This window comes from Alosa pseudoharengus, unplaced genomic scaffold (genome assembly GCF_046254945.1).
Source record: "Alosa pseudoharengus isolate Yale_2024_CS ecotype anadromous, Long Island Sound unplaced genomic scaffold, YU_APseudo_1.1 YU_APseudo_1.1_scf_24, whole genome shotgun sequence".
Taxonomy (NCBI): Eukaryota; Metazoa; Chordata; class Actinopteri; order Clupeiformes; family Clupeidae; genus Alosa; species Alosa pseudoharengus.
Window position 1 is genome coordinate 24,186,603 of NW_027468689.1, and position 12,927 is coordinate 24,199,529.

A 12,927-nucleotide genomic window follows, 5' to 3' on the forward strand; every position below is an offset into this window, starting at 1 on the left:
ACCGAGAAAACCAGCTATGCAACTTCCAAGAGCGGCGCCCTGCCAAATTTCATGAGAATCGTGAAACAGTACCTTGTCAGTAGATATAGCTCTTTGGAGTTTTTGCCTGTTTCTATGGAACGAAAAACGAAAACATGCGTGCGCATCCAAGAGGCAGAAAGCACCATAGAACAGCATAGAGTAATGCAAAAGAGCAAAAGAATTAAATGAGTTTTTGTGCTGAAAACTGCACCAATTCGAAATCACGATGGTTAGAAAATGTTAAATATGTTCAATATCCCTAACGGAATGCATGTCTTCGCCAAAAATGACAAAATACAATGTTATATTAATAATCCAAATGAACATCAAACTTTGAAATATAGTCTGAAATGAGATGTTATTATCATTGAGACAACAGGGGTATACAAAAAAATCTGATTGTAGCTTACAGCAGCCGACTATTTAGGTTAAGTTTATAACGTTGTGGATGGCCACCAAGCGTCTTCTGCCTCAAAGCTGTGCGCGCATTTAGTTTTGTTGGTAAACGGGAAACCCGTGTATCCTTCACCTCCACAACAAAAGCATTTGCATTGTTTACAGGGGGATAAGTCGCAAGAAGTAGCAGAGTAACATATAAATACAATAGCAGAGTAACATATAAATACATCGTGACTAGAGGGAGCTTTACACTCGCCAAAAATACCTAAACCTGTATAGTATACCTTTAATCCTTCAGCAGGGGAGTTTTGAACATTCTAACTGAAGATTCTGTTCCACAAAAATGTATGGTTCTAAAATTCCATGTTGAATTCAATGAACCCAGATATTCTTTAGAACGTTCAATTTACAACACTCCCGTACCGGCTTAAGAGTTACATTTATTATTGAGTTCTGGAGGGAACAGAAGAAAGGGACGAAGGAGAGAGGGAGGGGGGAATTAAAGGAAGAAGAGAGAGAGAAATTGAGGGAGTGGAGGAGTGGGGTGGCAGTGAGCAGCATTAGAATGAGCTGTGGCCCATAGGTCATGTGTCTAATGGGAGCTTACAGCACTTTGAGCAGCGTGGCTCATAGCTAATGGTCCAGGGCAGTGGACTCGGCCCGGCCACCTAATTGAATTCAGACCCTCCTGTGGGCCTTGCAACAGCACACACACACACACACACACACACCCCACAATAAACTACACATTGAAACACTACAACACACACACCACACCACACACACACACGCCACAATAAACTACACATAGAAACACTACAACCCCCCCCCCCCCACACACACACACACACACACACACACACCACTACAACACACACACACAACCTCTAGCCCCTCCTCATCTCCTGATGTCCTCTTCATGGCTCGGTTTATAATAGCGACTCCTTAGGCCACAGCTCCACAGAGGAGCTGCTAATTGGTGTCTTTGTCTAGGGGTGCAAGAGGGCCTGAAGGTGTGTGTGTGTGTGTGTGTGTGTGTGTGTGTGTGTGTGTGTGTGTGTGTGTGTGTGTGTGTGTGTGTGTGTGTGTGTGTGTGTGTGTGTGTGTGTGTGTGTGTGTGTGTGTGTGTGTGTGTGTGTGTGTGTGTGTGTGTGTGTGTGTGTGTGTGTGTGTGTGTGTGTGTGTGTGTGTGTGTGTGTGTGTGTGTGTGTGTGTGTGTGTGTGTGTGTGTGTGTGGCGTACTACAGTTATGAGTGTAAGGGGAGTAGCGCAGAGTCAATAGAGGACAAGGCTAGTTAATCTGGATGATGGTGTGTGTGAATGTGTTGGGGTGTTAAGGAGAGCAGTATTGCACCAGTAGAGGAGGAAGCCAGCTAATCTGGAGGAAGGTGTGTGTGTGTGGATGTGTCGGGCATGATTGTCTTTTAAGCCCCTAGGGTTAGGCAAGGTGCTAGGTTATGGTTAGGTGCCTTGAAGTCAACGGTCACAGCACTGCCTTGAAGTCGACGGCGGGGGCTTAAAACGTCATCGAGCATGTGTTGGGGGGGGGGGGGGGGGGGGGGGGTGTTAATGAGAGCAGTATTGCATCAGTAGAGAAGGAAGCCAGCTAATCTGGAGGAAGGTGTGTGTGTGCGTGAAGGAGAGGGGGAGGCTAGCTAATCTGGAGGTCAAATCCAGGCTTATCTCACAACTTCCTCTGTCACCCTGATGACCAGAATAGGGACGCCTAGAGGGGAGGGGCAACAAGGAGACGTGTGTGCGTGCGCGAGTAAATTTTTATTTGTGTAACTGTGTGTGTGTGTGTGTGTCCTGGTTGTGAGTGACTTTGCAGCCATCTGCCCCTCTCTCCTCTCTCCCACTCTCCTTTCTCTTCCCCCTCCCTCCCTCTCTCCCTCTCTCCATACGGCTCCCTGCCCCTGTCTCATCTCCCTCTTTCTCTCTGACTGTCTGCCTTTTTTTTCCTCCCATCTCTCTCTCTGCCTCCCTTCTTTTCACTCTCTCCCCCCACCCCCAACTCCCTTCTGTGTTGAGAGGGCCAGGTGCAGTGGTAGCAATCACACACACACACACACACACACACACACACACACACACACCTCTAATGCGGTGGCACACAAAAACACCTCTCATACACCCACACCCACACACACCCCTGTGCAGCGGCAGCAGCCACACACACACACACACTCTCACACTCTCACACTCACACCCCTCAGTGCGGCAGCAACAGCCACACACACACACTCACACCCCTTAGTGCGGCGGCACATGAGTGCTGAGTGCAGCACTTCTTTATCTCCTCGCTTCACTTTGTCGACTTCCTCCCACCACTGCCCAATTAGCTGCTCTGCTGGTGTGTACACACACACACACACACACACTTTTGCAATCCACAGCCAGGTACACGCACACAACTCACAATCCAAAACACACATTCAAACACTTACCACATGTGCACAAACGACACAAAGCCCAGACCTAAACCTTGTTACTAGCGTGTGTTATTGCTCACTGTCACCTGCAGGCTACAGAGTGTGTGTGTGTGTGTTCGCAACGCTGGGTCATATTGTCATTGTTATCACCCCCGGCCAGCCAAAAATGCCCTGCAAAGCCTTAATATTGAGTCTGCTCACTACAATATGTCACCCTATGTGTGTGTGTGTCTGAGAGAATGATGTGTATGAGAAGTGTTTTTGTGTCAGCCTGTCTGCCTGCATTCACTGTGTGTGTGTGTGTGTGTGTGTGTGTGTGTGTGTGTGTGTGTGTGTGTGTGAGTGAATTTATAAATGTGCCTCTATGTGTGCCTGTTTTTTTACATGTATTTGTGTTCAGAAATGTGTAAATCTGTACAGTATATGTGTGCTTGAATGAGGGTGAATCTGTGTGTTGGTCTGCCCAAATAAGTCTATTTGAATCTTTATGCGCATGCGTATATGTGTCTGAAAGACTTGTGGTTGTGTGTGTGTGTGTGTGTGTGTGTGTGATTGAGACGGACGCTCCATGCCAGGACCTCCTGCTTGTGCCCGTCTGTACTGCCAGTCAGTGGAGCGTGAAGCTCAGCGCTCCCGAGCTGTCCAGCACCACAGCCCACCTACATACTGCCCTTACACACACACACACACACACACACACACACACCACACACACACACACACACACACACACACACACACACACAAAGACATCCCATATCCAACATAGCTCTTCAGTTCGTATACATACAGCCCTTACACACACACACACACACATGCAAGATCATCAAGATCGCATACACACACACACACACAAATATCCAGGTCCAGTGAAAAGCCTACCCCTCCACAGTCCTACCTTTCACACTCACTCACACACACACACACACACACACACACACACGAGTCACAGTGTGGTCCTTCTGCACTCTGCTATGGGCCAGGCCAGGCGAGCGCTCCTCTCGCTCCACAGCAGGGTCTGGCTGGAGGTCAGACACCCCCCTGTTCAGGCCATCTGCTGGCACCCTACCCCCCCTCCCCCCTCTACACAAACACACATTATTTTTCTTTTGTTTCTCGAGGTTCACACTGAGGAGGAGGTCTGTAGGTTTATAGTTTAAATTAAACAATTCATACAAAAAAGAAACATAATTTAGCAATTCAACTTTTCGTCTGTTTGCAGTTTAAATGTGGCCCAGATCCCAAATCTTCTTCCCTCGCACCAACTTTAATACCAAACCTTCCCAAATTGGCAGCCCTCTCATGCCACTGCTTCAGTCCCAGACCTTCTCAAAATGGCGACCCTCTCTTGCTACTGCTTCTACTTAAGCACCTGTCGGGTGTTGATTGTGTCTGTACACACGTGTGCTAATATGCTCTTCATCCCTGGCTGTCTCAAACAGTGACTCTTCTTCTTCTTCTTCTTCTTCTTCTTCTTCGTTGGTTTTCTGTAACACTGATTCTTTTTCTGTCTCCTTCCTTCTTTGTCTTGTGACTCTCTGACGTCCACACACACACACAGCCGAGTCCCCAAGCAGCTGGTCCTCCCGTGAGAAGGTCTAAGGTAGGGTTGGACAGCATGGCCCTCTGAGGGTTTGGTTTCTGCCTGCTTTATGCCTGGTCTGCACACGTCACCTTCAAATAGTTTTATTCTTTTTTTTTTTTTGTATCAGTTTGAGGCTCGTTTTAGGATTCTTTTTTTTTTTTTGGCCAATGTCATCAAACTATATTTTTTGTTTTTTTAGAACGTTGCGGCTCCACAGCATTCTACAGGAAGTTCTATGTTCTAGTTGAATGAGCTATCCCAACATTCAGGGATCTGTTTTTCTTCAAAATGAATAGTGACCGCTTCTGTGGTCAACAGGTGTTCTCTATATGACTCACATCTTTCATATAATTGTGCAGGTAGTCGGTTAACTTTTTGTGACTGAAATTCATTGTAACTTAATTAGCAGGTAATATGTTGCTGTGCAATGCCTAAAACGTTAAAGTTCTATTTGCACATTTTTACCCTATGGTTAGGAAGCCCATGTCACATTTTAAAAAATTGCATGCTTTGGAGTAATGTCTTGTTGTTTTTGCCAGTAATGGTATAGTATATAATCCACTGGGCATTCTTAAAAACTAAATCCCTTACTCTTTTGATTGATGTGCTTTGCCTGCTACAAATGATTTGGCCTGAGCAGAACCAGCCCAGTTTAATGGATGAGTACTTTTGTGTTTGCCATGAGTTCCGATTTTCAGATTTTCAGAAATAAGACGCGTATGTCAAGTTGAATAAGCAATTATGGCTATGTGGCTATGAATGCACCTAATAACGATACCATTTGTAATGATCAAAGCCGTTTATCCTGAGCTCTGAAAATCCAAAACTGTAGTTTGTTGTTTTTTTTCCGTTTGTTGTTTGTTGTGTTTGCTGTAATTTGTGACTTGTCGGTTCGGCTTGTTTTTTTGGACTTTGGATTTTGGCCGTGCTCGTTTTTTGTGGTGGTTGCACAGATGCGTTTAATTGTACATGAAAATACCGTATTATCTCTTATAACCCTCACTGATCATAACGTCCTCTCCCCCAGTCAAATGCAAAGTTAAAGTTAGTTCGGAGCCTGGCTGTTTGTGAAGAATCTCCACCTCCCTCTATAACTGAACTGCCTCAAGAGCACCAGGTAAACACCGCACCCCACCATACCCCACCCCGGCCTGTCACCTGACTACCCATCATGCTTCACTCCAGTTCATTTCACTAATGTCAGGGTGCGGTCCCTTGAGCACAGCTGCTGCCTCAAGAATAGAGTTTTCCCCGAGTCAGCGTTAAACTCAATAATAGAGAAGTGTGTGTGTGTGTGTGTGTGTGTGTGTGTGTGTGTGTGTGGGTGTGTGGGTGGGTGTGTTTCCACTCTCTCCAAGTCCGCGTGTCCTGAACTCGCTATTGCACACATCCATCATCTGCCGAAAAATGCAATTTTCACTTGTCACCCACAGAGAAGGTATGGATTGATATAATTGGTTCCTTTTTACAGAAATCCCATCTCGCAAGGCAGCGTTATGAAGTCTGCCTAGGGGCGATATCGGCTCGTATTGAGACAACAGGCAGCACCGTCCGTGGCAGCCATAAGCTTAAAATTTAATGCTTACACAGGCTCAGATCCAGAGCAGAGGAAACCTGGAGTGTTCGTTCTGCAGCTTTCACTCCTCGTTCATCAAAGGACTCGACAACTCTTTTTTTTTTTTACCTCTCACACACACACACTTTCTTTCTTCCTTTCTTTCATTCATTTCTTCATTCATTCTTTGTCTTTCTTTCTTCCTCTGTCGTTGTTTCTGTCTTTCTCGCTCTCACTCTTTCTTTCTCCACTCACTTACACTCTCTCCCTCTCTCTCTCCCTTTTCATTGCCGTGAGCTTTGGTAATGGGCCACTTCCACCTCCTGAAAGGCCTACAGAATGTGTTGTCGGAGAGCAAGGCCAGGAGACGTTTTTAATCAGATTTATGTCCTTGAACGAGTGAATGAGATTTCCTCCCTCCGGGCAAGAAAGGAGAAGAAAAAAACCCTCTATTTATAGTGTCCACAGAGGAGAGCTGTCCAGAGAGAGAGAGAGAGAGAGAGGAAGGGAGGGAACCGCTCGCTTCTCTCTCTTTTTCTTCCGTCTGGCATTTTTCTCCGCTGTCTTTCTTTGTTTTTGTTTTTCCTCCTTGTGGAGCCTCTCTAATCCCACCTTGGGTTTTTCACCCTCTCTGTTTCTGTTGCGCTTCACCCAGCGTGACAGGGAGGGAGGGAGAGAGAGAGAGAGAGAGAGGGGGGGGAGGGAGGGAAGGAGAGAGAAAGAGAGGGAGGGAGGGAGAAAAGAGAGCAAGAGAGAAGGGAGGGGAGAAGGAGGGAGGTAGACTGAGACATGGGCCAGGGTAATGTAAACACTCTTGCAGCTGCCCCTGAGCCCTGACACACACACATACACACACACACACACACACACACACACACACACACACACACACACACACACACACACACACAAAGCCTCAGCCTCCCTGTTTCCCCCTCCCAGCCCTGCCCTGGTTAAGAGGCCGTTAAGCCAGGCCTGCCTGCTTTGGCACAGCCCGTCTGGTGGTCCGCGTGCTGCCCGTCTGGTGGTCCGCATGCCGTTTGGCGGCGCCAGCCTCCCAGCGCCTGGCCTCAGCTGTTTGTGGTTCCGATCGCGCGTTCTGCGCTGATCCAGAGCGAATCCTTCCCATCAGCGCCCAAATCTGGGCTGGACGGGCTCCTGAGTCTTGCTGCTGTCGGAACAGTTGGCAGCCGGTTGGCACCGAAGCCACATGGCAGAGGGGTTGCGTGTCCCATGCCAGCTCGGAGAGAGCCCTCAGCTGTGCCACTGCCCGCTTCTCCAGAGCCAAAGGCCGAATGGAGATGTGTGGGTAGGAAGGAACCACGTCGGAAAAGACGTATAAAGCCTGACTTCGTTAAATAAAAACAACACAAACAGAAATTAAATAGACTAAGAACAAGATGTTCTGTGCCAATGCAGGTCAATTTGCGTTGCCACTGTGAAGTTATTTGTGTGTGTTTCCTGTTGAAAGGTGAAAAGTTTATTCCCCAACTGTTTGCAGACGGAATTTATGCATCCTCAAAATGTACAAACTGCCAGGACGTTCGCTAGACACACACACACACATACACACACATACAGCCTCCCTGTTCACTAGGCGCCCACTATGTACCCTCTCTGCAGCTCCCGGAGGGAAAGACGAAAGGGGGAAAAAAAAGACTTATTTGTTTTTCTCGTTAGCTCATCTTTATCTTTGTAAATTGTTTTTCTTTAGTTCTCTGAGAAATGTGTTTAGGGGGTTTTTTGGAGGATGTTTTGCAAGGCAAATGGTGGGAGTCGGAATGTTGTGGTTGTGTGTGTGTGTGTGTGTGGGGGGGGGGTGTTGGAGGAGGTAGTAATCCTGTAGATTAATTGCCAAAGTGTTTGCATTCGCAAGCTTATCGGTATAGGCAGTGCAGAGTGTTTTCCCCGTAAGCCGTATTGGAAGTGAAGGCAGCTTTTCAGTAATAAACCCTTAAGAGCTTAAAGAAGCGAAGCGGGCCAGGCACATTGGCTTGTTTGCACAGCTAAGCGTGTAAACCCCGCTTGTAATATCTTTTAATTAACTCCCCAGCTAGTGAAAAGAGATTAAAATTAGGTGAGGATTCCACTTGTCGCCCTCAATGGCAGCCATGTTCTGTGTTTCCATGGTAATCACAGATGTTGCTATTGACGACTGGGCTCCTTGTCCCTTTGTCTTTGTCTCCGCGGCGCAGGATCAGATCCACATCCAGCTGTCCCAGTCGTTCGAGAGAGAGGAGCCGCCGGTCAAGGATGAGGAGGACAAGGAGAAGAGCTCGGAGAAGACAATGGAGAGATCCGACAAAATGCCACGAAAGATGCTGTCTAGAGGTGTGTGTGTGTGTGTGTGTGTCCTACAGAGTTGAGAGAGTTTAGTAGTAACTAGTTTTGTGTGAACATGCATAGTCACCTGTTTGTGTGTTTCTCCATATAATCCCTGTGTGTGTGTGTGTGCATAGGAGTATGCATGTGATTGTGTGGGAGTGTGTTTTTTTTTTTTTTTGAGTTTTTTTTTTTTAGTATGGAGGTTCAGTCTGGGGAAGGGAAGTAACACATACACAGGTGCGCAAGCAGTGGTACATGCAAACAGGCTCTCCTATAACTAAGTGCAGTTAATGTTAATCCTTTAATTAAGAAAGGATGCTGGAGTGCAGTGTGGTTTTATATTTATATATAAAATGCACACACACACACACACACAGGTAGTCTGTAGAGAGGAGAGGAGGTGGAGGGAAGAGAAGAGGAGGAAATGACGATGGAGGAGCGGCAGCAGGAGAGAGAGAATGGAGAATGATGGAGAGAGAGAGAGAGGGCAGGAGGGAAGAGTGGAACTAAAGAAATGGGAAAAGGTGGAGAGAGTGTGTGTATGTGAGAGAAGAGAGAGAGAGAGTGTGTGTGGTGAGGCAGAATGCTGAGTGCTGTGATGTAGAGCTCATACACCCACTCAGGCAGATGGAGAGAGTGCTGCTGTCTTTCACCCACCCCCTTCTCATACCCCCCCAACACCCCCCCCCCCCCCCACACACACACACACACACACACACACACACACACACACACACACACATAACCCACCCCCACAATCTGGAGGTGGTGACGGCAAAATCTGTCAGTGCCTGCAAATGTATGCCTTACGTTAACCAAGCCTTTTGTCTGTGTTTTTCTTTCTCCCTTCTTTTATCTCTCTCTCTCTCTCTCTCTCTCTCTCTCTCTCTCTCTCTCTCTCTCTCTCTCTCTCTCTCTCTCTCTCTCTCTCTCTCTCTCTCCCTTCTGCCTGTCTGCTTCACTGCCCTTCTCCCTGTTCATTGTACACCTTCATGTCTGCACCTGTCTTTTTTTAATCACATCTTTCTCTCTCTCTCTCTCTCTCTCTCTTTCTCTCTGTCTCTCTCTCTCTCTCTCTCTCTCTCTCTCTATCTATCCATCCTCGGACTTGTTGTCTGTGTCTCAGATTCCAGCCAAGAGTACACAGACTCTACAGGCATCGATCTTCACGAGTTCTTAGTAAACACGTTAAAAAACAATCCCCGGTAGGTGCTCATTTTCTTCCATGATGAAACACAGACACAGACACAGACACACACAAGCTAATGCGATTGCTAATTGAAGCAAATGTCTACAGGGATAGGATGATGCTGCTTAAGTTGGAGCAAGACATTCTGGACTTCATAAGCAATAATGAGTGAGTACCTCTGTTGCCTTTTCTTTATAAGGCACAGTTAGTGCAGGTAATGAGGACCCTTTAATCCACAGTGATCATCTGGAACTCTGGTTTCAGGAAATATTGACCGCTCCGTATATCCATCTAAGTGTGTGTGTTTCTCTCTCTTTCTCTGTGTGTGTGTCCAGAAGCCAGAAGAGAAAGTTCCCACCCATGACCTCCTACCACCGGATGTTGTTACACCGAGTGGCCGCATACTTCGGCCTCGACCACAACGTCGATCAAACGGGGAAATCAGTCATCATCAACAAAACTAGCAATACAAGAATGTGAGTTCAGTTCGGCTCGGGTTTAACTGCAGTATCTCCTTTCACTTCATCAACTTACGTTTTTTTAATACAGCGTTGGACTAACTTTGAGTAGTATTAACTCAATAAAGTTGAGTTGCTTCTGTAAAAGTTGACTTCTAGCTAAGTGTATGGGGCGTGACTGGATGCGGGCATTCCTAAATGATGCTGTAGGGTGTGGTTTTCAACACGCACTGCATTTGTTGACTTGACTTGTGCCCCCTCTAGACCGGATCAGAAGTTCTCAGAACATATCAAAGACGACAAGACCGATGACTTCCAGAAGCGCTACATCTTGAAGCGGGATAACTCCAGCCTGGACCGAGATGATGGCTCGGTGGGTTTGCCTCCGAACGAAATCACACACACATACACATATTTATGCATGTGGGTACACACACATGCTCTTTTTCACACATGCACACACAGAAATACACACACACACACACTCACTTCTTTACCACCCGCTGCGTCCTGTTGCTAAGCGCAGTGTTGCTAAGCTGCCAATGTTGTTGCAGATGCGAATGCGCCTGAAAGACGACCGGCGGAGCAAGTCTATTGAGGAACGCGAGGAGGAGTACCAACGGGCGCGGGATCGAATATTTGCACAAGACGTGAGCCAACCAACGCCGCATTATTACCAATTACACAGTGTGCGCTGCAGTCATACGAGACCATCAGCATCGATGGGAATTTAATTATGGGAATACACACGGAGCGTAACGACACAAGCAGTATACTCAGCAATGTTCAGAGTAGCTGGTGATAGATTACTCCCACCTCATCCCCCACCAGCCAGGTGTTAACACCTACACTTTACACCTCAAGGGTGTGATGAGATGATGCGAGCATCATAATAATTATAATAATAATAATTCTTTATTTAATCAGGTAAATCCCATTGAGATGAAATCTAATAAGAGAGACCTGAGTGCAAATAAAAATATGACTGAAAATATGTCTTATCCAAACAAAAATCCAATAAGTATTTTGATTTGTGGTGTTCTTTGTTTTCGTCTAGGGCCAAGATCATTTTCAGCTAGAGAAAAGGTGAGTGCTCTACTCCACTTATGATCCAGCCCCTCTAGCACAGCGTGGATCTAGGACTAGAACACCCTGTGCCAGCCTTTCCCAGCATCCTACCGCGTTGTTGCAGTAGTGCTGACATCTAACCATAGCAATACTGTAATGTTTCAGTAATGTCTGAGTACTCCTGTGTGTGTGTGTGTGTGAATAATGGATGTTGACGGTTAACCTCCTGACTGCAGGATCCAGGAAGACGAGACGGTGACAGGCATCAGCACCCAGCAGCGGAGGCAGATATTCAGGTGTGTGTGTGTGTGTGTGTGTGTGTGTGTGTGTGTGTGTGTCAGATACTCGTGTGTGTGTGTGTGTGTCAGTCTGTGTGTGTGTGTGTGTCTGTCAGATACTCAGGTGTGTGTGTGTGTGTGTGTGTCAGTCTGTGTGTGTGTGTGTGTGTGTCTGTCAGATACTCAGGTGTGTGTGTGTGTGTGTGTGTGTGTCAGATACTCAGGTGTGTGTGTGTGTGTCAGTCTGTGTGTGTGTGTGTGTGTCTGTCAGATACTCAGGTGTGTGTGTCTGTCGGATACTCAGGTGGGTGGTATGTGTGTGTGTCTGATGACTTATTCAGTGCCTGTGTGCGCCTTGAGCGCCGTGGGTCTGTTTCACTGCCACTGAGCTGCTCATGCAGAGCCGGTCGTGTCCAGCACAGGGCCGTTTAAGGCCAGCGGAGGGGGATGATGACAAACACTCGCTGCTGGCAAATATTACGCCCTGTTAATGTTGTTATTAATTCATGCTGCTCTGTCAGTGCTATAAATGAAAGTGGACTGGGTAGTGTTCTGTGAGGTGGGAGTGTATGCATAAGCTACGAATGAACTTCAAATTGATTTGTTTTTATGATGAAGGAAAACTCCAGGTTTGTGGCCTCAGCTTTTGGGTCATACCGCAATTATCAACATCAATATAATACAAACATTTGTGTGTGTGTGTGTACTCCTACCACACTTTGACTAATACTTGACAATACTACATATTAATGTCGGCACTCTTAGCCTCTAGTACTAGTATTGACAGGTGCAGTGTTAATTCCCAGCTAAGGACTCTCTGCACTGTAGTTGGGATGTTGTTCTCTTTCTGGTGATCGCTTTGGATAAAAGCATCTGCTAAATTAATTAATGTAAATTAAGTGTGTGTTTGTCTGTGCGTTCAGGTTGAGGGATGGGCGCTCTGTAAATAGTCTCACACACACACACGCACACGGCATACATTTAATTTGTTTGTGTGTGTGTGTCCGTGCATCCAGGTTGAGAGATGGGCGCTCGGCGAACAGTCGCCAGAGCAGCTCTGAGAACGAGCCGAAGTACGGCGACCCGCGACCGTGGAGCAGCACGGACTCGGACAGCTCGCACCGCAACCTCAAGCCAGCCATGACCAAGGCCAGCAGCTTCAGCGGCATCTCCGTGCTCATCCGCGGGGACAGCTCCGGCAGCAGCAAGAGCGCCGGACGCCTCTCCAAAACAGGCAAGCGTGGACACACACACACACACACACACAGTACAGGTAATCATGTGGGTATCAGAACACTCCTAAGTAGGCACACACACTTGGTTATACCGAATGGCATGGCTTATATAAGTCATGTATATCCATACTAAAACATGTACAAGCTTAAAGGCTTACATATAAAGATGCATTTACTTGCACGGATAGACATGTGCTTAATATAATTGATTAAAATGATTGGTCCCATAACCGCATATATATTAGCTGATAAGTCAAGCATGTGACATGTACACACTCACACACATCAGAGTGTTCATCACAACAAAAGATCTCAAAACTGAAAACTTGCGTAAATGCTTGCATGATCAGTCATGTATGCTCAGGCATTGAGCTGTCCCCTC

General features: G+C 46.8%; 1 protein-coding gene across 3 annotated transcripts in view; it reads left to right on the forward strand.

Moving 5' to 3' along the window:
• Positions 1 to 12,927, forward strand: part of r3hdm1 (R3H domain containing 1) — a 56,877-nt gene that overhangs the window by 23,515 nt on the left and 20,435 nt on the right. For 2 of the 3 annotated variants that reach the window (XM_076303536.1, XM_076303537.1), the window contains exons 4-14: positions 4,414 to 4,455; positions 5,465 to 5,554; positions 8,188 to 8,323; positions 9,444 to 9,522; positions 9,615 to 9,674; positions 9,842 to 9,982; positions 10,229 to 10,337; positions 10,519 to 10,614; positions 11,022 to 11,050; positions 11,269 to 11,328; positions 12,327 to 12,544. In XM_076303536.1, the coding sequence (XP_076159651.1) occupies positions 4,414 to 4,455; positions 5,465 to 5,554; positions 8,188 to 8,323; positions 9,444 to 9,522; positions 9,615 to 9,674; positions 9,842 to 9,982; positions 10,229 to 10,337; positions 10,519 to 10,614; positions 11,022 to 11,050; positions 11,269 to 11,328; positions 12,327 to 12,544 (1,060 nt within the window). The remainder of the gene's footprint in view (positions 1 to 4,413; positions 4,456 to 5,464; positions 5,555 to 8,187; positions 8,324 to 9,443; positions 9,523 to 9,614; positions 9,675 to 9,841; positions 9,983 to 10,228; positions 10,338 to 10,518; positions 10,615 to 11,021; positions 11,051 to 11,268; positions 11,329 to 12,326; positions 12,545 to 12,927) is intronic. The other variant, XM_076303538.1, reaches the window with a different exon arrangement.